The 27,840-nt window shown below is 33.7% G+C and overlaps 1 protein-coding gene across 1 annotated transcript in view; it reads right to left on the bottom strand.

Annotated features, from left to right (window-relative positions):
• LOC123234049 (cation channel sperm-associated protein subunit beta-like) overlaps nt 1–27,840 on the bottom strand; it is a 218,449-nt gene that overhangs the window by 16,475 nt on the left and 174,134 nt on the right. Inside the window, exons 19-22 of the mRNA XM_044660000.1 lie at nt 19,699–19,838; nt 16,214–16,411; nt 13,967–14,077; nt 8,591–8,701 (exon numbers count right to left, since the gene is read on the bottom strand). Of these exons, the coding sequence (XP_044515935.1) occupies nt 8,591–8,701; nt 13,967–14,077; nt 16,214–16,411; nt 19,699–19,838 (560 nt within the window). The remainder of the gene's footprint in view (nt 1–8,590; nt 8,702–13,966; nt 14,078–16,213; nt 16,412–19,698; nt 19,839–27,840) is intronic.

The following is a 27,840-nucleotide window of genomic DNA, read 5'->3' as shown; positions in this document are numbered from 1 at the left end:
TGAAAACAATTCTGAGGTACCACCTCACACCTAGCAGATTGGCTAAAATGATAGCAGGGGAGATTAATGAATGTTGGAGGGAATGTGGCAAAATTGGGACATTAATGCACTGCTGGTAGAGTTGTGAACTGATCCAACCATTCTGGATAGCAATTTGGAACTATGCCCAAAGAGCTCTAAAGGACTGCCTGCCCTTTGATCCAGCTATAGCATTGCTGGGTTTGTACCCCAAAGAGATCATAGATAAATAGACCTGTACAAAAATATTTAAAGCTGCGCTATTTGTGGTGGCAAAAAACTGGAAAACAAGGATATGCCCTTCAATTGGAGAATGGCTGAACAAATTGTAGTATATATTGGTGATGGAATACTATTGTGCTCAAAGGAATAATAAACTAGAGGAATTCCATGTGAACTGGAAAGACCTGTAGGAATTGATGCAGAGTGAAAGGAGCAGAGCCAGAAGAACATTGTACACAGAGACTGATACACTGTGGTAAAATCGAATGTAATGGACTTCTGTACTGGCAGCAAAGCAATGACCCAGGACAGTTCTGAGGGATTTATGGTAAAGAACAATACCCACATTCAGAGGAAGAACTACAGGAGAGGAAACAGAGAAGAAAAACAACTGCTTGAACACTTGGGTTGATGAGGACATGATTAGGGATGTAGACCTGAAAGGGCCACACCAATGTAACTATCAATAATATGTAAATAAGTCTTGACTGATAACACATGTTAAAACCAGTGGAGATGTGAGTAAGCTATGGGGGGAGTTTGAGGGGGTGAAGGGTAAAGTAAAAACATGAATTATGTAACCATGGAAAATTTTTCTAAAAATAAAAATTTAATTAAAAAAAAAAAGTGTCGCCATCATTGCCTCTCTGGATCGCTGCAGCACCCACCAGGGTGTTGTGGTGCCCACTTTGGGTATCACTGATCTAGATCTTAGAAGGGTTAATTGAGGTACCAAAACTGTTGTAATTTTTCTAGGGGCAGCCGGTGGCTCAGTAAATTGAGATCTAGCCCTAGAGATGAAAAAAGTCCTGGATTCAAATCTGGTGATCTTCCTAGCTATGTGACTTTGTACAAGTAGCTTAACTTCTATTGTCTAGCCCTTACCACTCTTCTCACATGCAACCGATACACAGTATTGATTCTAATACAGAAGGTAAGGTTTATTTTTTTAAAATATATAACTACTACAGTTTTCTATTCCCTTCTGTAAACCATTTAACTTTTTCTTTAAGAATTTAAGATCAATGCCATTTAGTGGACATATATGTCAACCACTAATATTTATTCATTGTTTATGATACATTTTAGCCAAATGTAGTTAGTGTACCTGTTTATCTCTTTCATTTAGGTCTATTTTTTTCTTTTCCTTGACCATCCAAGTCTTCTTAATTGTGTATTTTAGATGTATTTTGAATGTAATATTAAATGTATGTTTCAGTTAAAACATAATGAATTTATTCTTTAGTACTCAAGTCTATATGTATCAAATTTCTTTCTTTTAAAGAACATCTTGTGGGATTCTGGTTTCTTATCAATTTTTCTCTATTTGTTTTATATATGAGTTCATATCATTCATATTCAGTTATGATAGCTAATTGTCTATCTCCATCCATCATATTCTCTTGTATTTATATTACTCTTTTTTATCCTATCCAGTATCTGTTTTGCTTCTGACCTCTATTTTCCTTAATCTAACCCACCTCCATTCTCTAAACTACCTTCTCTAAACTCCCTCCTACTTCTCTTTTAGGTAAGATGAATATCTTTACCCAGTTATATGTGTATATAATTTTACTCATCCTTGAACTAGATGAGAGTGAGATTCAAATATTCTTTGGTCTCCCCAAAATTCTATTCATTGTATAAACTCTTCCTTACATGACCCATTTATGTGAGATAATTTCCTCATTCCTCTTCTCCCCCTCTGCTAGTCAACTCTTCTTCCTTGCTCTTCCATTCTTCTTTTAAGATTATCAGAACATAATGGAATTACATCCCAGGTCTCTATATAATTAAACTCCTTTCTAGTTATGATAAAGTTCTGAGGGGTTACATATTATCATACATAATAACTCAAACAATTTAATTTTGTTGATTTCTTCCTCATATTTACATTTTTATGCTTCTCTTGAGTCTTATGTGTGAATATCACATTTTCTTTTTTTCCACTTTTTATATTTAGAATATTTTTCCATTGTTACATGACTCATGATTCCCACCCCTACACCCCTTCCATCCACCTCTCCTAAAGCTGACAAGCAGTTCCACTGGGTTATACATGTATCATTGTTCAAAAGCTATTTCCATTTTACTCATATTTTCAGTAGAGTGATCATTTAACATCAAAACCCTAATCATATACCTGTCAAACTACATGATCAATCATAAATTTTTCTTCTGCATGCTCCCACAGTTCTTTCTTTGGATGTGGATAACATTCTTTCTCATAAGTTCCTCTGGATTGTTCTGGATCATTGCATTTAAACTAGTAGAAAATCTGTGATATTTTATCGTGTCATAATGTATCAGTCTCTGTGTACAATGTTCTCCTGGTTCTGCTCCTTTTGTTTGGCTTCAATTCTTGGAGGTCTTTCCAGTTCACATGGAATTCCTCCAGTTCATCGTTCCGTTCAGCACAATAGTATTCCATCACCATCAGATACCATAATTTGTTCAGCCATTCCTCAATTGAGGGACACTCCCTCACTTTCCAATTTTTTGCCACCACAAATAGTGTGGCTATAAATATTTTTGTACAATTATTTTTCCTTATTATCTTTTTGGGGTACAAACCAAAGGGTAGGCACTCTTTTTAAAATTATTTATTTAATTTATTTAGAATATTTTCCCTTGGTTATATGATTCATGTTCTTTCCCTTCCTTCCTCCCTTCCCCTTCCTGTAGCTTAGGAGCAATTCCATTGGGTTTTACGTTTATCATTGATCAAGACCTATTTCCATATTCTTAATGTTTGCAATAGAGTGATTGTTTAGATTCTACATGCCCAATCATATCCTCAGTGAACCATGTGACCAAGCAAATGTTTTTCTTCGGTGTTTCTACTCCCACAGTTCTTTCTATGGATGTGGATAGCGTTCTTTCTCCTAAGTCCCTCAGAATTATCCTGGATCATTGCATTGCTGCTAGTACAGAAGTCCATTACATTCGATTGTGTCACAGTGTATCAGTCTCTGTGTACAGTGTTCTTCTGGTTCTTCTCCTTTCGCTCTGCATCAACTCCTGGAGGTTGTTTCAGTTCACATGGAATTCCTCCAGTTCTTTATTACTTTTAGCACAATAGTATTCCATCACCAACAGATACCACAATTTGTTCAGCTATTCCCCAATAGAAGAACATCCCCTCATTTTCCAATTTTTTGCCATCACAAAGAGTGCAGTTATAAATATTTTTGTACAGGTCATTTTCCTTATTATCTCTTTGGGTACAAACCCAGCAGTGGTATGGCTGGGTCAAAAGTCAGGCAGTCTTTTAAAACCCTTTGTGCATAGTTCCAAATTGCCCTCCAGAATGGTTGGACCAATTCACAACTCCACCAGCAGTGTATTATTGTAAATGTCACATTTTCTACCTAATCCTCATCTTTTCATCATGAATGTTTGAAAGCACACTATTTCATTGAACATCCATTTTCCCCCTTGCATGAGTATGCTCAGTTTTGTGTGGGTAGGTGCTTGTTCATAATCCAAGACCTTTAATTTTCGGGACTATCATATTTCAAGTTATCTATTCCTCTGGAGTGGTAGCTGTTAAGTCTTGTGCTCTCTTGACTGTGGCTCCATGATACTTTCTTTTTGGTGGGTTGCAGTGTTTTTTCCAAACCTGGGAGGCCTGGAATTTGCCTATAATATTCCTGGGAGTTTTCATTTGAGAGTTTCTTTCAGGAGATAACTGGTGAATTTTTAGCAATGTCTATATTAATCTCTGGTTCTAAGATATCTGAGTAGTTTTATTTTATAATGCCTTGAAATATGAAGTGTAGGATTTTTTTTTCATTCATGACTGTCAAGTAATCCAAATCTCTCTTCTTGTTCTATTTTCTGGGTCAGTTTTTTTTCCTATTAGATATTTCACTTTTTAAAAATATTTTTTAATGTTTTTGTTTTTTACCCTCTTAAAGTCATTAGCTTCCATTGGTCAAATTCTAATTTTAAGAAAGGTTTTTCTTCAGTAAGGTTTTGTCCCTCTTTTTCCATACTATTGTCTCATGAATTTCTTTCGTCACTCTAATTTATTACTATTTTTTCCTATGCCACTTGTTTTTTAAATAACTTTTTATCTTTTTATATTTCTTTAACTCTTCCAAGAATTCTTGTTGAACTTGTGTCCAAGCTGAATGTCTGAGTATTTTCTTATATTTTCAAATTATTTTCTTCTGTATATCTTTCTTGAGCTTCCCTGACACTTTATGGCTTAATTCTTTTTTTTATTTGCTTATTCATCCAGTCTATTTTTTGACTTCTAGGACTTCTATGACTTTTCTGCTGCTACCAGGAGGCTCATTATGAAGAAAACCTCATTTTCCTTCATGATCTTCTCAAGGAATCCACCTTATTACCACTCATTCTCCCTTTGACTAGAGGGTAAAACCATGAATTCAAAAGCCTATGTTTGAGGGAACTCTTCTAAGAATATCTCATTTCTTACCCAACTACATTAATTTGGGATTTCTCTGACTTTTCCATCATGCCACCATATCTGGTACCTTCCCCAACTCTTTTAAACACACTTTTCAGCTTTTGAATTTGTTTTGTCTTCCACCATTTGACTGTAAACTACTTGAGGTAACCACACACTGAACTACACTGTTTTTCTGCCTCTTTATTTGTATCCTCAATACTTAACATAGTGTATGGCACATAGTAGTTGCTTTATAAGTGTTTGACTGGCTGACTTTGAACTTTACAGTAATGCTGAACTTTGAACCCTTTCTGAGGGGCTTTCTAGCATGATTTATGTCTTTTTGTATCCTTCTATTGTTTGCACAGCTCAATCTGAAAGTCTGCTAGTTTTCACTGGTTTCCAAATTGCATGATCCAGGAAGAATTGTTCACTGCCCTCCTGGTATGAGCTCTATAAACTCCCAAGATTTAGAACTGCAGTGATGTATGCCTTTGACTCTGCAGTGTCCTGCACGAGAACATTTCAGAGTGTCCTGAAAGTTCAGTTAGTACTTACAGATAACAGTAAAGCACATGTTATAAAAGTTATATCCTGGTTTATATTCCAAGGTTCACAAACACCTCCCGTTGGGCAACAGAATTCCTCCCTTTTGTTCAATCACAGAAGACCTCCTCTCATCTTTCTTGAAATACTAAAAAAGTTGTAATCATCTTCTCCTCCCCAGGGTCTTGGGTCTATACAGCTCCACCCTCAATGTGTGTGTTTGAATTCTCTCTTTTAAAGAAAAAGTTTGGTTGAGCATACTGGCTTTCTGATATTTGAGGATACAAGGTAACCATCTTCTTTGTTTTTTAAGGGTTAACATTATCAATAGGAGATGTCTTGGAATGTCCAGGAGAGGGAGTGAATGCTGAACTCACAAGTGGTATACAAAGACCTGAACCAGTGGAGTGGGCTCTTTTTCTTTTGGATGATGGAGAGGGACAACTGATCAGGCTAAGATGTCTTCACTAGTTAATTAATAAACTAATTTTAAAATTAAGAAATACTGCCTCTCAAGAATTTCAATTGTTATAATATCCCTTAGGCTGGAGGAGAAAAAACACATCACAGATGAACACAGAAATATATGGATGAAGTGAGATCTGTGTTAGTGGAGGGAGTTCCTGTACCAGAAAGATCACTGATGTATTAAAGTATCAAATTAAATGGCACAAAAAAGTAAAGATTGAAGATCTTAGGCAGATTATATCACCACTTTGGGACTAAATTTTCTTGCTTGGAAAGTGAGGTAATTTATTGAAATATTTCATCCTATCAATTTTGGTTCTTTGCTTACTCCTAATTCCAATGTGCTATGATTCTAGGACTACAGAGAGATCATAATGTGAATGTAAGATCATAAATTTAGAACTAGAAGGGATTATAAAAACTATAACTTTGCAGTAAAAGAAAATGAGACCAAGAAAGTGAAATTACCAAAATAAATAGACTTGAATTCAAACTCATATTTTTTGAATAAAAATCAAGGTATTATTTTATTTCCCTACTGCAGATGTTGAAAAAAGAAGGAAAGATGAAGAAAAGGATAACTCATTAATCTTTAACTATTAATTCTTCTGGATGTTTGGTATGATTTTTAAGAAACCTAAGCAGAGATATAAGCACTAGGCCTGAAGCAGGAACACTTGAGTTCAAATCTTGCCTTAGACATTTACTAGCTCTCTGATCTTCAACAAGTAACATGATCTCTGTATGTCTTCCTCATCTGTAAAATGAGGAAAACAATACCATCTTCCTCTCAGGGCTGTTGTGAAGATCAAGTAGAATAATTACAAGGCATTTTGTAAATCTTAGGGATCTATGCAAATATTTACTATCATTATTACTTTTTATTGGTAGTAGGAGCAATAGGAGTAGCAGTATAACCTAGTTTATGTGAATTTACACTAAATTAAGAGGTAAATTTTCTTGGATTAAGAAGGTACTTTGTCATCATCAGACAATAATATTACATTCAGCTAGTGTACTATACTTAAGAAGAATATTGATAAGTTGGAGATTGTCCAGAGATTTGCAACCAAAATGGTGAAAGGTTTGAAAAGAATTGATTGAAGGGACTATGAAAAAGGGACCAGGAAAAAAGAAGATTCAGGTGGAACACGAATGCCACTTTCAGACATTTGAAGGGCTATCATATGAACAAATTACTAATTTTTTTCCATTTAGTAGTCTTTGCAAAGAGGAAAATTTAGACTTGATAACAGGGGGAAAACCTTCCAAACAATTATATTTATCTAAAACAGAATGGACTGCCTAGAGAAGTGATAGATTCTTCCTTTGATGATCTTCCAGCAAAGACTAGACTATCACATATCAGATATATTATCAGATATCACATATCAGGTATATTATAATGGAGTCTCCTTACATTTATGGGTTGGCTGCTGATGTCCCTGCCAACTCTCAGATTCTGTGAATCTATGAGTTTTATGGTGGAGAGATCAGAAACACACACACTGGACAACATTTTGATACTTGGGATTTGGCTCTGTTCTTTAACCCTAGGGAAGAGTCTTTAAATCCAATCTGCCTCAGTTTCCTTATATGTATTGAATGGTGGCAATTTCCACTCATTAATGTAATCATACCTTAATGTAATATGTAATACTGTAATTGTAAATAGATAATATGCATTGTAAATGTAATCAAAACAGCTTGAATAAAATAATAAAAAATGTAACCCATATAAATAAATTCTTAGTCAGTTTAGGAGTATTGAAATATTGTAATCAGGGTCACAAGACCAACAAATGAAGGACTGGACATTTTTTTTAAATCTTCATGACCTCTCAAACCTCCCCAAAATAGAATTTAAGCACCAAAGATGAAGCAATCTCAGCTCTCTCCATGATTTAGCATATTGGGAAATCAAAAGGTTAAAAAAAAGCAAAGAAACATGTACTAATTCTACCTTAACCTCAACTAATATTCCCATTCCTACTTCCTACCATGCTCTGGCAATAAGACTACTAGCTAACCAAAGGGTATTCCTACAAGTTTGCAACAAAACCGAAACACACACTGGGGCTTCCTTGCATCTTTCAGTGCAATAGAAATTTGGGCTTGAGTGTTTTGTGCAGAGGAGCAGAGGAAAAGGAAAAGGGCAAGCGTCTGGACTTCAAAGAGAGCTTAATCTCAGGTCCCAACATTACTCTCCTTCTCAAGTCCTGGAGAAAGAAACTCCAAATAATACAACCATTCATAACTGTCATAGCACCGTTGTGGCCACACCCCAAACTATTGGTCCAGAGAACTAAGGAACTGAGGGACTGGGGTTGGGGGGTGTACATGGAGGGGGTATGTGGACCATCACTAAACCAGAGAGAAAAAAACCCAAAATTTAGGTTTTTATCTCTCCAAAAGAAAGTTGGGGCGAAGACTTGAGCTGGTGAACCATGGATTTCTCATCACAAAAGAAATCTGAGACACGTTGAGATCCAGGTTGTCAGAAAATGAGGAAGAAAACTCAAAAAAACCCTTAATAAATCAGATAAGTCAATAGGAAAAACATAAGTAGAAAAAAAGGAAATGTGGCCACCAGTTTTAGTAAAGTTCAAACATTTATGAATAAATTCTACAAAAAGAGAAAACAAAATGAAAATTATTTGTCTACTTGAAAAGATAGGATGCTATGCAATTTGAGGAGAATGTAAAACCATAATCTGCTCTAGGGAAACGAAGGGAAAGGAGGAGAAGGGAAGGAAATGTAAGGGAAGAAAAAGGAAAGGGAAGGGTAAGAAGGAAAGGAATGCTTTTCTACAAATATGATTTGGGATTTGTTTCTTTTTTTAAAAAAATCACATTGTTTAATGTTGTAAATTGAGCATTTAAGCAATTTGTTTACAGGTTATCAAAATATCTTACCTTTTCCTTGCAGTCTGAGAAGGCTATGCTTTCAGAATCCTTTTGTTCCTTAGTACACTTACACTCTTCTCTAGTGGTCTTGTTTAAACACTGCTTATATATGCCCGTTTTCTAAAAAAAGTAAATAGAAGTGGGAAGAGAGAAGAAAAAATCCAGATAATTAATCAGCCATATAATCATTGCAGTCAGCAGCCAATTCGATCCTAATTTAATTCTAATCTCTATCCTAAAAGGTTACTAGCTCAAGCTAAGCATTGGTTTTTCCCTCTTGTCCACAGATAACAAGAGATCATCAAATAAGGGAAATTCATACTAAAAAGGATACATACACTCAAGTTAATATTCTCTGAGGCCACAGAAGGGACTAACATGAAATTCACATGCAAAAGATCCTCAGGAAAAAAAGGCACTGCCATTTTGGATATTAGTGTTTTTCTGGGACCATAGTTCTAAACTACTCTAATTTGCTGGGATGGGTTGGGGGAGGGGTGCTGGAACCAATATGGTGGAAAAGGTACAAGGATCCACCTGATCTCTCCAAAACTACCCTCCAAAAATTATGATATAATGACTTTAAATAAATTCTGGGAAAGCACAACCCACAAAAAGATGGGATGAAATAATTTTCACCCCAAAACAATTTAGAAGACTGACACAAAAGATCTAGTGCACAAGGGTAGAAGTAGAAGTTGAAGCAGGATTCCAGGACAGGTTTCACCCTGCAACAATGTTTAGGGGTGGCTGAAAGGCTTTCAGAGCTCTTAGCCACAGAAGGTGAGGGGGATGGGACAACTTCCCAGGATGAGATTATAGGGGTCTCTTTGCTGGCTATGGGTGCAAAGCACTTATTGCATTGCCCATATGAAGTTGTAGTCCTGAGTCACAGACTCGGGATGAAGAAGAGTACTAAGTGCACACAGCAATGTTTGTGGTTATAGAGGTACATGGGACACTGGTCACAGTTCCAAAGAGAAAAAGAGTGTCTAGGGTTGCTCACAGATCAGAGCAAAGGCCAGACAACTATTAAACAAACCTCTCTTCAAATCATACACCCTTGGAAGAATTGAAAACTTATAGATCCCCACAACAATCTCTGAAGGTAGCTAACCGAAATAATCTGAAACTTGGAACAGTGTTCACTTCACCACAGGAACAGAGCCTACCTATAATAGTTGGGGGGGGGGTTAAGTTAAAAGAAAAGAAAAAGACCAGAAAATAAGCAAAAAAACAAAAAACATAAAAAGTTATTTTGGTAACAGGGAAGACCAAAACACAAACTACAAAGAAGACAACAAAGTCATTGCTACTACTATATTCAAAGCCTCTAAGAAAAAGGAATTAATCTCAAGTTCAAAAGAATAATGAAGGATCTCAAAAAGGATTTTAAGAGAGGTAGAAGAAAAATTGGGGAAAAATGAGATTCAGGAAATTCATGAAAAAAGTCAATGGCTTGGTTACAAAGGTACACAAAAGTACTGAAGAAATTAACACCTTAAAAAGAGAATAGAACAACTACTGAAAAGAGAAATTAAAATCCAATAAAGAAAAGAACTATTTAATTTCTTAAAAAGCAGAATTGGTCATATGGAAAAAGAGGTACAAAAATTCTCTGAGGAAAAGAACTCTAAACAAAGTAGAATTGGCCATATGGAAAAGGAGGAACAAAACTCACTCAAAAAACTCAGGTCCAAAACATTAGAATTGGACTATTGATTCCATGAGGCATCAAGAAAAATCAAAGTCAAAAGAATGAAAAAATAGAATAAAAAGTGAAATATTAGAAAAAATAACTGACCTAGAACAGCAATGGGCAAACTTTTTAAAGAGGGGGCCAAAGGAAAGGAAATGTTCATCTGTCATCTGTTTCTAAGACAACTCTTTTGAAGTTTCATTGTATTGTATCCTACTCGTTATATTTGTCAGATTAGGAATAATGTTCACAGGTCAGATAGAACATTTCAGGGGGCTAAATCTGGGGGCTGTAATTTGCCCATCACTGACCTAGAAAATAAATGCAGGAGATCTAAGAAAAGGAAATCTAAGGATTATTGGATGACCTGGAAGCCATGACCAAAATAAGATCTTGGACATCAAGAAATTATCAAGGAAAACTTCCCTGATATTCAAGAACCAGAGGGTAAAATAGAAATTTATCTCAAAAGGATAACTCTCAGGCATATTATAGTCAAATTCCAGATCTCCTAGGTCAAGGAGAAAATATTGCAAGCATTCAAAAAGAAGCAATTCAAATATCATTGAGTCACAATCAGGATAACACAAAATGTATCAGCTTGTATGGTAAAGGATTAGAGGACCTGGAATATGATATTTCAGCAGGGCAAAGAAGCTACGACTTAAGAATCACTTACCCAGCAAAACTGAGCATATTACTTCAGGGGGAAAAAGTGGGGATTCAATGAATTAGAGGACTTCCAAACATTTTTGTTGAATAGACCAGTACTGAATGGAACATCTTACTCTCAAATACAAGAATCAAGAGAAGCATATAAAGGTAAACAGGAAAGAGATATCAAATAAGGTTAAACGGTTTACATACTTATATGGGAAGATAATTCTTGTCACTCTAAAGAATTTTATAATTATTAGGGCACTTAGAAGCACTATATGTAGATAGAGGAAAAGAATTGAATATAATGGGATGATATCTAAAAAATAAAATTAAGGGGTGAAAACATGATTATATTAGGAGAATGATTTGAAGGGGAAAGCTTTCTTTCATGCCTCTTTTATTCATATAAATTTTATTCATATTCATATAAAAGAGGCATGAAAGAGAGTTTATAATGGAGGGGAAGAAGGAGATGGAGAGGAAAGCACTTGAAGTTCTCATCAGAATTGGCTCAAAGATGGAAGAACATAATCAAATGGATATAGAAATCTATCCTATTCTGAGGAAAGAAGGAGGGATAGGGGATAAGAGAAGGGAGAGCTGATAGAAAAGAGGGCACATTGGGGAATGTGGTAGTCAAAAGCCAAACACTTTTGAGGATGAGCAAAATGAAAGAAGAGAGAAAAGGATAAACTGGTGAGGGGGCAGTGGAAATAGGATGGATAATGGTGAAAAAAAGTTTTTACAAGTCTAAAAAAGGCCTCATTTCCCAATCGAGAAATGAGCTTAATGTATAGGAATGTCATTTTCCAGTTGATAAATGGTTCAAAGATATGACAGGAAGTGTTCAGACAAAAGAATGAAAGTTCTCTATCATATTTAATTGCCACGACAAATAAAAGAATAATATGAACACAATTATAAAATACTTTTCACCCAAATAAACTCAAATCTAAACAAATGTAAAAATATTAATTGCTCTTCAATAGGTCAAGCTAATAAAAATGATAATTCTACCCAAATTATTTTACTTTATTCAGTGCTACACTAATGAAACTATCAAAAATTATTTTTATAAGACTAGAAAAATAATAAAATTCATCTGGGGAAACAAAAGGTCAAGAATATCAAGGGAATTAATGAAAAAAATATATGGAGGAAGGTAGCCTAGTAGTATCGTATCTCAAAATGTGCTATAAAGCTATAATCATCAAAATAATCTGATATTGGCTAAGACAAAGAATGGTGAATCACTATAATATATTAGGCACACAATATACAGGGGTAAATGCCTTAGTAATCTACTATTTGATAAATCCAAAGTTTCCAGTTTGGGGGATAAGATCTCATCATATGACAAAAGCTGCTATGAAAACTGGAAAATAATATGACAGAAACTAGGTATAGACCAATATCTCACACCCTATATTATATCAAAATGGGTATATGATTTAGATGTAAAGGGTGATACCATAAGCTAATTAAGCAAATGTAAACTAGTTTGGTTGGCAGATCTATTGAAAAGGGAAAAATTTATGACCAAATGAAAGATAAAAATCATTATGATATAAAATAAATAATTCTGATTTATTAAATTAAGAGATTTTTGAACAAATAAAATGAATGTAGCCAAGAATAGAGGGGAAACAACAAACTAGGGGAGGGGAAAGTTTTGCAGCAGATTTTTGATAAAGTTCTCATTTCTCAAATATATAGAGAACTAAGTCAAACTTATAGAAATACAAGTCATTCCCCAATTGACAAAGGGTCAAAGGATATGAACAAGCAATTTTCAGATGAAGAAATCAAAACTATCAGTAAACTTATGAAATATTCTAATTCACTTTTGGGTAGAGAAATGCAAATTAAAACAATTCTGATGCACCACCTCACATATATCAGAATTGTAAATATGAGAGTAAAGGACAATGATAAATGATGGAAAAGATGTGGCAAAAATGGGACACTAATACATGTCAGTGGAGTTGTAAACTGATGTAACCATTCTGGGTAGCAATTTGGAACTCTGCCCAAAGGGTTATAAAACTGTACATACATTTTGATCCTGTAATATCACTATTTGATCTGTATCCCGAAGAGATTTAAAAAATGGGAAATGACTACTTATACAAATATATTCATAGTAACCTTTTTGTGGGGCAAAGAATTGGAAAGTGAGTAGATAGCTGTCAATTGGGGAATGGTTGAATAAGTTGTAGTGTATGATTGTAAAGGAAAACTATTATAAGAAAGGACAAGCAGGAGATCAGAAAAATTTAAGACACAAACTGAAGCAGAGTGAAATAATCAGAACCAGGCAAACAATATACATAGGATCAGCAATACTACATAATGAACAACTGTGATAATTTAGCTATTCTCAGCAAAACAATCCCAAAGGATTCATGATAAAAAAAAATGCAATCAGCTTCCAGAGAAAGAAGTAAATGAGTCTGAATTCAGGCCAAAGTAAACTTTTTTCACTTTTTAAAAAAAATATTTTTGTTCAAGTTTCTTTCCACAAAAGGATTAGTATGGAACATTTTTTACATGATTAAGCATGTAAAATCCATATTAGGTTGCTTACCATCTCAGTGGAGGTTGGGAGAAGGGAGGGCAGAAGAGAATTTAAGCTTCATTTTTTTTTAATATTGGAAACTGTTTTTATATGTAATTTGGTGGGGAGATGGAGCAGAGTTTTCTGAATACAAAGGTGCAAAGTAATTATCTTAGCATGTTAGTAAGAATGCCAAGTATGAAATAGAAAAAATAAGAAAGAAAATAGAACATAGCATCATAGAATTAGATCTGAATGAAACGATTTCTTTTTGTTGTTGTTTTGGTTCAATTCACCTTCTTATAGCAAAACAGTAGTGATAAAAGTATGAAAAGAGATAATTTTGTTGGTAATATTTTGTGAATTTTAATGAAATTCAGCAGAGGTTACAGAGATTCAATATATAATTGTACTAACTGAGGTCTAGAGTTCACAGAAACACTGGGGGTAACCACAGGGAATGACTTACTTTTGATAGAGGATGATAATTCCTTGGCCTGGGTTTGCTGGGATCTGCATTGTAAAAGTTATTCGTGAGTGGGATGGCTATTCCCATATTGGATGGTGGCCTGTAGTTTTTCTGCATGAGATTAGACATAATTATACAAAGAGCTCAGTAAATAAGCATAACCGTAGCTATATGGATGTTTATATTATACTGATTAGGAATATTCTCATTTTCAATAAGCTAGAGGAGCCAGAGTGTCTTTGGGTCATCCCAGCTGTATTTGGAAATGGAGAATCTTCCCTAATTTCTTGGCCAGTCCTGACTCCCATCTTGTGTCTAAAAGTGAGGAATAGAAAACAGGATCTATCGCCTGAGAGGACCTCCAGTGATAGCTACTAGAGCTTTCTACAGACACTTAAATCTTAGAGAAATACCAGAGATTCGGCTAGATTATAAATCAGAGTCTAGGGCTGACAAAACTTAAAAGGCCAGAGAGAGAAGAGTGCCTTCCACATACCTCCTATTTAATTCACATTTCCAACAAACACAACTAACTAATTTCATAGCAAATGTGTTAGAAGCAGCGGTGGGATTAAGAGGTCTTCATAATAATCAAAGTAGAGGGTCACAATGCTGGGCCAGATAGAGGGATGGACATCCCAGTTGGACCCTTAGGACACTACTACATCACAGAAAAACCAGTTTAAAAAAATAAAAAGACTATAGTCAGTTCCTTTAGAGTAGATCCTGTTAGTCTGTATAACAGGGCACTGGCTGGTGGGAGTGCTTCTCCTCCAATATTCCTGTTCCCAAGCCATTTGGAGAAACTTGAGTCCTGCTTCTCGAAGTGCCTGGTTTGGGAAGGCATTCTGTGGTCATTAGTGGACTGGAAACTGGTCATAGAATGCCTGATCATAGTATGAAAGGAAAAGCAGAATTTATTCATTCCACATCTCACCACGAAACGTGCTCACCAGACGTCTCTCCGTGGTTTAGTAGAAGGCAAAACACAATATGTGGACTCTAAGGACTGAGATCCCAATGGCCAGTAACCATAGTTATTGATCTTTTTTTTTTAATTTTTTAGCTTCCTCCATTGCCTATGGGCACCAGATGTTGTAAAAAGTGCTACATAAGGTTAATTAATAATGAGGCAAAATAAAAAAATAAAAGGTTAAATGATATTGAGGAAAAAAAAACGTTTTAAGCAAACAGGACAAGCTAGTAGTACATTTTAGAAACTTTTCCTTTATGACCACACATTTGTCTTTTTATCATTACACTACATTGCATTTGTGAACAAATAGGGTTTTTTTTTTGTTTTTTTTTAATTTTTTTTTTATTTTAAACCCTTAACTTCTGTGTATTGACTCATAGGTGGAAGATTGGTAAGGGTAGGCAATGGGGGTCAAGTGACTTGCCCAGGGTCACACAGCTGGGAAGTGTCTGAGGCCGGATTTGAACCTAGGACCTCCCGTCTCTAGGCCTGGCTCTCAATCCACTGAGCTACCCAGCTGCCCCCCAAATAGGGTTTTTTAAGAAGCAGTTTGCATAGGTTTTTGCATAGTTAAATAGACTCTGTTTCTCTACCAAATAGACTTTGGTAAAACAATAAGCTATGATGGTTTTTCCGTAACTTTATTTTTTCAAAGTTTGTTATATTTTTGTCAGATTATTACTCATGATAGGTTTGTTTTATGTATTTCCTACAAGTCTGTAAGATTATTACTTATGATATTACAGATATTACAGATTATTAATTATTATAGGTTTGCTTCATGTATTTCCTACAAGATTGTAAGGTCCTCAAAAGCAAGGTTTGTCACTTTTCACACTAGATGTCAGATTTGGGCAGATCAGCCTCTATAACAGCAGGTTCTTCCTGTTCCTAGGTCTCCCCAACTCCCTTCCTGGAGTCTCTTCTTCCATTAAACTGAATGAATTGTTTTAATTGTTTCTTATTTTGTTTTTTCATATTGTCAATTAAAATGTTGGTTGGAGGTCATGCTTTTTGATGTTCCCTCCAAAAATGCAAAAAAGGACTCATTTCAGCTTAAACTTAAACTTAAACTCACTTATCTAGAAAGTTTCACTTACTCCAATTTTCTAGAACAGTTCATTTGCACCTTTTCTGAATGGTAAGACCTTTGAAATGACACCATTGTAAATTATTTCAAGCATCTTAGAAAGCTGCCTGTAGTAAATGAATTTAAAATTAAAACAAATTAGTAATAGATAAATCTTTCCCCTAAAATAAGCTGTTCTTACCGGCAAAGTTTTAATCATGTTGAAACCACGTTCATCTTTATGTTGTCCATAGTCCCAGTCCTCTCTTTTTATTGCATACTTAGGCACATAACTCATGTATTTACTATAACTACAGCTGCTCTTCAGTGTTAAGATAATTACTGGTGTATCACACAGAACTGTTGACTGCCAGATTACAAAGGAAATTGAAGTGATTCCCTGAGGGGAAAAAATCACTAAATTGATATCTACTTAAAAGCAAAAAAGAGGAGAGAAAAGTTCAATTTTCAGAGTTATATGAATAACTTGCATAGGAATAAGGTATGACAGAAAAGCATGAGGCCAATCCTTTCTAGGAAGCACTCTTTGCATATTTAATTGCTAATGAAAATAATTATTCAAATTAATAGTATTTTAAGAAATCCTACTATTAGATAATGTTTTGGTCTTAATTATAAATTCTATAGATACTTTCCCACTGACAGGCTGAATAATGTTTCATTGCTGATGCTGATATGATGGATTCACCTAAATGAAGAATTCTATACATATTTTGTGATTGTCTACCATTTCTACCAAAATGTGCTTTTTCTTAGTTTGAATTTATTTTCAATAGTCATAAATGAGATTAATTCATTAAACTTATTGCACCAGGTAATTCCCTTAAATGGTCAGTTTGAGAACATTTGCAAATCTACTTTGGGAGTATGCAAGTCTACATTTCTACTTTGGAAGTTCCCCATACAAATCAAATCACAGGTTTAGACCTCCATCCTTCAAATATCCAACAGTTATATTTGCTATCTGTATAATGTTAAGACTTCTAAATAAAATTGTCTTTCAACATAAAATGGTGATTTGAGGAATTTAAATAAAAAAGAATTTAAGGGTAATTCTTGGTTGTCATCTTATAAGAAATATTCTAAGTAATCTCTGAGGGACAAACCTAGATAGATAGATAGATAGATAGATAGATAGATAGATAGATAGATAGATAGATAGATAGATAGATGGATGGATGGATGGATGGATGTAGAGTATATCTACATGTATCTAGATACATAACTATAGAGAAGTTGTAGGGGTTTTTATTGTAAAAATTTTATTTCATCTGAGTTGGTGATATATTATGAATTTGAGGCCTAAAAGTACTATCTTTCCTATGTTCCAATCATTTTTTATTTCCTGCTTTAGAGTATTAGATCTGTAGTTTCTCCAAAAGAATTTCATTATTCTTCTTTGATAAAGTTGTTTGGTTATAATACCAAGCCTGCAAGTTAATTTAGGTTAAGATTATCTTCCTTTTATATTGACATAACTTAGTCATGAACAATGGACATTCCTTCTCAAATTATAATTCATGATTTATTTGAAAAAAAGAATGCTTTTTTATAATTGCAGGCATATAAATCAGTGTTAAAATCTTTTAATTGACTAAAGGATATTTTATTCATATTTGTTCTGAATCATTTGTTTCATTACTTCTTCCTGGATTTTGTTATTGCTATGTGGAAGTGAATCACTGGGCTTTTAAAAATAAACTATCTCAGGGGCAGCTAGGTGGCTCAGTGGATTGAGAGCCAGGCCTAGAGATGGGAGGTTCTGGGTTCAAATCTGACCTCAGGTACTTCCTAGCTGTGTGACCCTGGGCAAGTCACTTAACCCCCATTGCCTAGCCCTTACTTCTGCCTTAGAACCTTATTGATTCCAAATTGAAGGGAAGGGGTTTTTTTAATGATCCAGAGCCCTCAGAGTATAAACAGAGATAATAATATATATCTTTTCAGTGTCACTTGCATTGAAAAATGTATTTCTGACATTGAAAAATTTGACAATGCCAAAGTTTGGTAGTGAGAAATTTCTTTCATATTCATTATTTATAGCTTCTGAAGAGGCAGGAATTCCTTGAGTGCAAGGATTGCCTTTTGACTCTTATTTGTAACCCCAAAGCTGAGCAGGGCACTTTAAAGTGTTGATTGCTTGATGGAATGATTGATTGTAGCAGGATTATCTCCCTGAGAATAGCTGGGTGATATGAGAGCAGGAATGGTAGGTGGGGAACTCCTTATTACTCTTAGCTATTTCTACTCGAGTCTGAGAGGAAGCCAATGTCCTTCAAGGCATTTTGCTGCTTTAGCTCAACTTATTTTTGTTTCTCCTAAATTCTTTTTCTCAGATCCCCTGTCATCAAGGAAGAAAAACACTTTCCCTAGCAGGTTTTCCAAACTCATACATTTAGATTGAAAATGTACAGGATCCACTCAAGGGCAATCCCTCTCTAATCTCCCTAAATAATAGAAAAATAAAGTTTCCAAATGCAAAGGAAATAATATGATCAGCCTGAATAAATCATAATCCTATTATGCCTTCTCAATCCTCTGTGATTATCATGTATGCCCTTCTAGGAATGTTTCATAAATGATCTAGTAATCACAATGGAGGGTTTCCTGTGATTCTATTAACAATTTGACAATACTAAGATGACAGCTAAATTATCAACCTATTATAGGATTTTCATAGCATGAAAAACTTGGCTCTTTTCTGGTCATGCATTTATTTATGTGATGCTGGAACTGCTGCCGGTATCATAATCTATCCATATCCACTACTCATCTTTCCATGATCAATTGGCAGGTCCATCTGCCATTTTAATAATATCAAGGAGTCACTTCAGCCTATGGGGGAAAAACTGTATTCCATCTTTTCTTTGGAAAATGATAGATATCAATATGCTAGACATGATTGATATATTTAGGAAAAATATTTTCATCTTCCTGTAAACTATTGCAGTTTATTCAAAGCAGCTGAAAATTACATGAGGATCATATCACATTTATGAACCCATGCTGTGCTAAAACTGCAACTTAATTTGAGATGGCCATACCATTACCATTTAAACTTGCAAAATGGATTCTTAAGCCATATGCATGCTTTTATGTTTATTCCTATTAAGTTTTCTCATTTTCAATTTCTAACAAAATTCAAACAGTTGACATCACTTGAACTTTAAATTTGTAACTCACTGTGTTGTCTGTATTTCCCTAGTTTTCATTTATCTACAAATTCCTATTATGGTAAAATTTTGCCCCAGTTCCTTACCTCGGTATCTAGGCAGTATGTTTCTTACTTTCACCAGCAGTATCTCCAGCATGATCTCAGACTCAGCAAGATCCTCAGAGCTTCCTCTAGAGTTCTTACCTCTCCTGACTTCAGATGAGTATTGTTTTATCAAGGGAGTCCTGTGGCTATTCCACAGAACATTCCCAAAATGGGGAGAGTAAAAAAAAATGGGGAAACAAATTTTCCATTTGAGGTGATAGCTCACTACATAAATAACTGCATAAAGGGAAAATAAATTTGTAGTGAAAGCTACAAAAGTACTAGCATTTTCTCACAAGTAAAATAAAAAGAAAAAAATCTATTGAAATTTTCTGTCTTTAACTTTATAAACACTATCAAATGTTAGGGTTTTTTTTTAATCTCTAAGTTAAGAAATTTGGGCTTACTTTTCTGAGATATCTATTTACAATATTAAGATCAAGTGTGTAACTGTCAGTTTCATCCCAATATACACGTGTGTTTATATCCATCAAATATGGTTGTCCAGTGATAGCTTTTATTCGTGGTACTTGATATTTCCGAATACCTATGAAACAAATAAGAATTAATACCTTACTACTCAATTTATTTAATCAGATCAATCAAGATGGGATAATTAGTATTTTATAATGCTACCTCTAAAGATTAATTTATTGATAAAGTAATAATAAGGAGCAGAAGCTATAATGTTATCATACAAAGTTATAATAATGTTATCAAAAGAGAACTTCTTAATTTGTTAATCACAGTTGAATTTATTTCAATATTGAAATGCAATTTTGGTTTTTTATGTATTTTTTGTCTGATGATTTTATATGACATTCATTTTCATCTATAATTAGTCAATGAAGCTAAATAATCCAGTAAGTCTGAGATAGCACATAAGGAAAAATTCCACACCAAAGGAGTTCCTCTTCTACAGTGAAAGGGAAGTAATAAATTTTCTCACCTCATCTATAAAGACATTGATCATCATAATATTCAGTTTGATTTATTGTTTTTCCATTTCTATTGTTTTTGTTTCGTATATTGTTTTCTCATTTCTTATTTTACTCTGAATTTATGGAGGAATCTTAAACAAATTTGATTCACTGAGTAAAAGCAGCCATAAAAGACATGTTTATGAGTTTGCCTGGGATTTCATGGCAAGGCCAGGATCTCAAAATAGCAGCTCAAAAGTATTGTCTAGCTAAAGATATCTCCTGAAAGCTTCCTTCATAATAATCCTTGAGTTGTTCATTATTTTGATAACCAAAGAAGATTTTGTACTTTCATGACCAAATGACCCAGACTCTCTTTTCCCCTGATTCTTGTATACCCCAAAGTTATTGTCAATATTCCTCAATTGCTTGGGTTTGTAGAATATCCTCAGAAATATTTTGGGTAAAGTCTTTTCATAAACAATATTCTGTGGGAAAGTTACACCTGTTACATGATGTAATGCTTAATACTCGACATTCTATAAAAACCTTGCTCTTTGTCATAATAAATGGAAGACCTAGCCATATGTTTTGTCCTCTTGGCTTTATCTCTTCCAGTCATTCAGGTGTTTCCTCTTTATCTTTCTATCTTTTTCTTCCTCTCACTATCTTTCACTTGCAAGATCTCTCTCTCTCTCTCTCTCTCTCTCTCTCTCTCTCTCTCTCTCTCACACACACACACACACACACACACACACACACACACACACACACACACACTATAATGGTGGGTTTAAGCCCAGACCTGGCCCTTCCCCCACATCCAGTCATTCATCACTTATCACCAATTATTTTAGGCAAGAATTCCTTTGCTTCCCTTATTTTTTTAATTTTATCTCTTATGGCAAAATAAAACTCCAATATAATTATGTAACATTATTTAGTTATTTCAAAATAATCATTACTTTCTTTCCAATTATTTGCTATCATAGATTCACTTTCAATATTTTCATTTAAGACCTTTTCTTCTGCCTTTGAGATCCTTCAATATGTGTAATTGGAAATTTTGATCCTTTGAACTACATTTCCCAGGAGCCCACTAACTTCCTATCGTTACATGCTGACCTCAACAGGGGATAAATTTGGGTGGTCTTCCATGGCTAGTGCTATTTCCTTCATGGGTCGCAACTTTGATGGAAGTAGGCTGTTTGAGCAGGTAGATTAGCCATGGGCACATGGTTTTATTTTGTTACCTTTTTATTCCTTTACTCCTAGTGATTACTAATAAATATTATACAATTTAATATTTGAATTATTATATATTCATTTTAATTTTTACAAATATAAGATTAGTGATATGAACTCTGGGTCAAAAATGTTTAGTTGTCATTATTTTATCATAATTATAAACTGCCTTCCAGAATATTGTGTTACACAATTCCACCAACAGTATATTACTATTTCTGTATTTAAACAACCTTTCCAACATTTATTATGTCTAGCTTTTTTCAAATTTGGCAATCTGGTTTGCATATCTCTTACTACTGAATTGGGTTGGTCTTTCAAATGGTTGCTAATAATTCTCCATTTTGTGTTCATTTGTTCAAATACATTAATTACTTACATATTGGAGAATGTCTTGATCTTAAATATTTGTGTTAATTTTCTATGTATCATAAATCTCAGAGCTTCATCAGAAACATTAGATGGAAATTATTTTGTTTAGTTTTGTCCAGTCAAGATTTCCTCTGTTTGTCCTAACTACAATGATTTTATTCATCAAAAGCATTTCAATTTTACATAATTGAAGAGAACTGTTATTTTTTTATCCTCTCCCTCTCTTCCTTAGTAAAGAATATTTTGCCTAAGATACCTAAAGTAAGCAAGGAATGAGAATGATATGGTTAAATATTTTCCCATAATATAAAAATTTTAAAACCTTTTGCATAAATAAAAGGCAATTAAGTTAAGGATAGAAGCAGACATTTGGGGGAAAATGCATCAAATAGTTGTGATATGCAATATATATTTATAGGTAACTGAAGCAAATATTTATGACAAAAAGCCAGCCTGGAGGTATCTTCAACTCAGCATATCCAAAACCAAACATGTTATCTTTTGCATTAAAACCAAATCCTCTAACCAAAAATGTTGCATCCTGGTCCTTCTTCTCTTTGCCCTTTTTACTGCTTATGCCTTATATAATTCCTCTATTGCCTTATTTCTATCACTAGCGTTTCTATAAATAGAGGCGATAATGACACAGAGAGGATCCATGTTTAACTCCTGAATTCATTAGAAAAGTTTCTAGTGTGTCCTCACTGCAAATAATTCTAACATTTTGGTTTAAATATATGTTTTTTTATGTTAAAAATGACCTTCAGGGGGCAGCTGGGTAGCTCAGTGGAGTGAGAGTCAGGCCTAGAGACAGGAGGTCCTAGGTTCAAACCCAGCCTCAGACACTTCCCAGCTGTGTGACCCTGGGCAAGTCACTTGACCCCCATTGCCCACCCTTACCATTCTTCCACCTATGAGACAATACACCGAAGTACAAGGGTTTAAAAAAAATGACCTTCATAACCTATTTTTTTAGGATTTTTAACAAAATCATGTTGTATTTTGCTCAAGACTTTTCTGTATCCCTTACTATAAGCATATGGTTTGGGGTATATTTTTAAAAACATAGTTATATTTATTATTTTCATAATGTTGAGCTAAACTTATATGATCATGATAAATATAACTTGCACATAGGAATTTTTATATAAATCAATATTCTTCTTGATAGAATCATATTTAAAAGGTTTGTAATCAATATATTTTAGTAATATTGGTCTATGATTCTTTTTCTTTGCCTACCCTTCCCAGACTTATGTGTTAGCAATATATTGATCTCGCAAAAAGAATTTGAAAAAGGTGTAGTTTTCTATTTCCATTTTTGAGGTCAACTTCTGTAGAATAGATACTATTGTTATTTAAACATTTTGTAAAATTATCTAAAAATCACCTCATGACACATTTTCACTCACTATTATTTCCTTTATGGTTTGTTCAAATTCATCCTTTATAATTGGGTGTTTAAGATCTTTGTTTCATGTTCTGTTCATTAAAGTAAATTATAGATTTGAATTAATTTCTTTGAAAAATTATTTTTAGTGTTATATTTTATATGGTAGACTCAGGTAATTATTACTTATTTGTAGTGACTTTAACATTCATTTTTTATTTTAGTAATTTAATTCCCTCTTTTGGATATTGATAATGGCTTACTAATTTTGTTAATTGTTTCTTTCAAAGAACTGACTTTTAGATTTTTAACTTACTGTATATAACATAATTTGTTTCCCATTTTATCTGTTTTTCTTATTTGTTGATTTTCAATTTTCCTTTTTTTTTCTTAACTTTATTCTGGTACCAAGTTACACATAAGTTTTCCAAGATTGCATGATTCATGTTGTCTTCCTCTCCTCTTCTCTACCCCCTCCCAGAGATGATAAGCAATTCTACTGTATTATATATGTATTATCACTCAAAACCTATTTCTATAATATTCATTTTTTAAGAGAGCAATCTTATAAAACCAAATAAACAAGTGGTAAATCATGTGTTTTCTTAGACATTTCTACCCAAACAGTTCTTTCTCTAAAGATGGATAGCATCTTGCTGTTAGTAGCAAAATTTATTACATTTGATCATCCCACAATGTTTCATTTATTGTGTATAATGTTTTCCTGGTTCTGTTTATTTCACTCCACATAAGTTCATGCAAGTCTTTCTAGTTCATTCTGAAGTCATCTAGGTTCATCATGCCTTATACAACAAGAGTATTCCATCAGCATCATATACCACAATTTGTTCAGACATTCCTCAATTGAAGGATATTCTATCAGTTTTCAATTTTTTGCCACCACCATATTTTTATACAAATAGGTCCATTCTCATTTTTTTATCTCTTTGGGATACAGACCTATTGGTGGTATTGCTTCCATGCATTCTTTTAAAGCCCTTTGGGTATAATTCCAAATAACTTTCCAGAATGGTTGGATCAATTCACAACTTCACCAGCAATGCATCAGTGTCCCAATTTTGCCACATCCTATTCAATATTATTTTCTTTTACTGTCATACTGGCCAATCTGTTAGGTGTAAGGTGATACTTATTTTTATTTGTGTTTCTCTAATCAAGAGGATTTTAGAACATTTTTTCATATGATTATTGATAGCTTTGATTTCTTCATCTGAAAACTTCCTATTTGTATGCTTTGAGGATATAGCAATTGGAGAATTACTTGGTTTCTTATAAATTTGACTTTATTCTTTATATATTTGAGAAATTAAACCCTTATCAGGGAAATTTGTTATAAAATTTTTCCCAGTGTGGTGTTTCCCTTTTATTCTAATCTTGGTTGAATTAATTTTGTTTGTACAAACTCTTTTTAATTTAATATAATGAAAATTATTCATTTTACATCTTGTAATATTCCTTCTTTCTTGCTTGGCCTTGAATTCTTCCCTTCTCTGTAGATTTGAAAGGTAAATTAGTCTACATTTGCTTAATTTACTTATATCACTCTCTGTTTAAATTATGTATGCATTTTAAACTTATCTTGGGTTTTGAGTGTGAGATATTGATCTAACCCTAATTTTTGCCACATCATTTTCCAATTTTCACAATCATTTTTGTCAAATAATGAGTTCTTATCCCCAAATCTGAGATTTGGGGGTTTATCAAACACTAAATTGCTGAGGTCATTTACACCTAGTCTATTCCTTTGATCCATGCTTCTATCTCTTAGCCAGTACCAGACTGTTTTGATGATCCCTGCTTTATAGTACAGTTTAAGATATGGTACTCTTAGGCGACCAGTCATTTTATTTTTATTAGTTCCCTTGATATTGTTGATCTTTTGTTCTTCCAGATGAATTTTGTTATTATTTTTTATAGTTCTATAAAATAGTTGGGATTGTTTGATAGGGATGGCACTGAATAAGAAAATTAATTTAGGTCAGATTGTCATTTTTATTATATTTACTCAGCCTACCCATGAGTAATTCATGTTTTTCCAATTGTTTAGATCTAGTTATATTTGTACAAAAAGTGTTTTGTAATTGTGTTCATATAATTCTTGTGTTTGCCTTGACAGATTCCAAAATATTTTGTATTATCTAGAGTGATTTTAAATTGAGTTTCTCTTTCTAACTCTTGCTGATTTTTTGTTGGAAATATATAGAAATACTAATGATTTATGTGGGTTTATTTTGTATCCCGTAACTTTGTTAAAGCTATTTCCACTAATTTTTTAGAGGATTTTCTAGGATTCTCTAAGTATACCATCATATTATCCACAAAGAGTGGTAGTTTACTTTCCTCATTGCCTACTTTAATTCCTTCAACTTATTTTTCTTCTCTAATTGCCACAGCTAGCATTTCTAGTAGAACATTAAATAAGAGTGGTGATAATGGGCATCCTTGCTTCACTTCTGATCTTATTGGGAAGATTTATAACTTATCTGCTTTGCAGATGATACTTGCTGTTAGTTTTAAATAAATTATTATTTTGAGGAAAGGCCTTTTTATTACTATACTTTCTAATGTTTTCAATAGTAATGGGTGTTGTATTTTGTCAAAGGCTTTTTTGGCATTTATTGAGATAATCATGTGATTTCTGTTAGTTTGATTATTGATGTGGCCATTTAGGCTGATGGTTTTCCTAATATTAAACCAGTCTTTCATTCCTGGTATAAATTCCACCTACTCATAGTAAATAATCCTTGTGACTGTCATTGTATCTCTTTGCTAGGATTTTGTTTAAGATTTTTGCAACTATTTTCATTAAGGAGGTTAGTCTATAATTTTCTTTCTCTATTTTCAGTCTTCCTGACTTAGGTATCAATACCATATTAAGGTCATAAAAATTTTTTTGCAAGACTCCTTCTTTGCTTATTTTGTCAAAAGTTTGTATAATATTGGGATTCATTGCTTTTTTAATGTTTGATAGAGTTCCCTTGTGAATCTATCTGGTCCTGAGGATTTTTCCTGAGGATTTTTTCTTGGGGAGTTCCTTGACAGCTTGTTCAATTTCATTTTCTGAGATGGGATTATTTAAGTATTCTATTTCCTCTTTTGTTAATCTAGGCAATTAATATTTTTGTAAATATTCATAATTTGATTTAGATTGTCATATTTATTGTTATATAATTGGAAAAAATAGCTCCTAATAATTATCTTAACTTCCTCTTCATTAGAGATGAAATCACCCTTTTCATTTTTGATAATGGTTATGATTCTCTTCTTTTTTTAGATCAAATTAAACAATACCTTATCTATTTTATTTGGGCATTTTTTTCATACAACCAACTCCTACTTTTATTTATTAGTACAATACTTTCAATGTTATTAATTTCTCCTTTGATTTTTAGGATTTTGCATTTGGCATTCATCTGAGGATTTTTAATTTGTCCTTTTTCTATTTTTTTTTAGTTGCATCCCAATTCATTGATCTCCTTTTTCTCTATTTCGATGACATAAGCATTCAGGGATATAAATTTTCCCCAAGTACTGCTTTGGCTGCATTCCATAAATCCTGACATATTGTCTCCTCATTGTCATTCTCTTCAACAAAATCAGTGATTGTTTCTATGACTTGTGCTTTAACCAAACAGTTTTGAAGAATTAGATTTAGTTTCTAAATAAATTTTAATTTGCCTCTCCATGAATCCTTTTGGATTGTAATTATCATATTATGATCTGAAAACTTTGTATTGATTATTTCTGCTTTTTGACATTTGGTTGTGATGTTTTTATGCTCTTGTATGTGGTCAATCTTTGTATATAGTGCTGCTTAAAAGAAGGTATATTGCTTTTTATCCCTATTCAGTTTTCTCCTGATATCTATTAACTTTAACCTTTCTAAAATATCATTCACTTCCCTTACTTCTTTCGTATTTATTTTTTTTATTAGATTTATCTAGTTCTTATTCAGGAAGATTTAGGTTCCCTACTATTATAGTTTTGCTATCCATTTCTTCCTTAAGATCCATTAGTGTCTCCTTTAAAAATCTGGATGCTATATCATTTTGTGCATTTATGTCAAGTACTGATATTTCTTCATTTCCTATACTGCCTTTTGTCAGGATGCAATTACCTTCCTTCTCTCTTTTATCAGATCTATTTTTGCTTTAGCTTTGTCTGATATCATGATTGCTACTCTTGCCTTCTTTGCCTCAGTTGAGACCCAATAGATTCTATTCCAGCCTCTTACCTTTACTCTGTATGTCTACTGTTATATTGAATCTCTGGGAGCCAGGAGTCCACACTGTTGATTGACAGGTGGATCCGTTGGATAGTGGAATGTTCCCAGAGGGCCATGAGGACAGGGGAGAGCAGTTGACCCAGGGGGGGTATAAAATACCTGGGCAGGCCTGGCTGAGGGTTCCTTTCCTTCCCTGAGACCTGAGATCTGTGGATCCTGGACTTTTGGGATTGAGACTTGCTGGGCTCAACCTTGCAAGATCTTCCTGTCTTGTTCCTGATAAGATCATCAATCTATCCAGACCATCATCTCTGATTCTACTGCCCCTAGATATTAGGAAATCAATCATCTTAGCTATCTAGGTTTCCCAGGGCCC

Source organism: Gracilinanus agilis, chromosome 2 (genome assembly GCF_016433145.1).
Source record: "Gracilinanus agilis isolate LMUSP501 chromosome 2, AgileGrace, whole genome shotgun sequence".
Classification (NCBI taxonomy): Eukaryota; Metazoa; Chordata; class Mammalia; order Didelphimorphia; family Didelphidae; genus Gracilinanus; species Gracilinanus agilis.
Note: the sequence above shows the minus strand (reverse complement) of the source record. Positions and strands in the feature narration are given on the sequence as shown.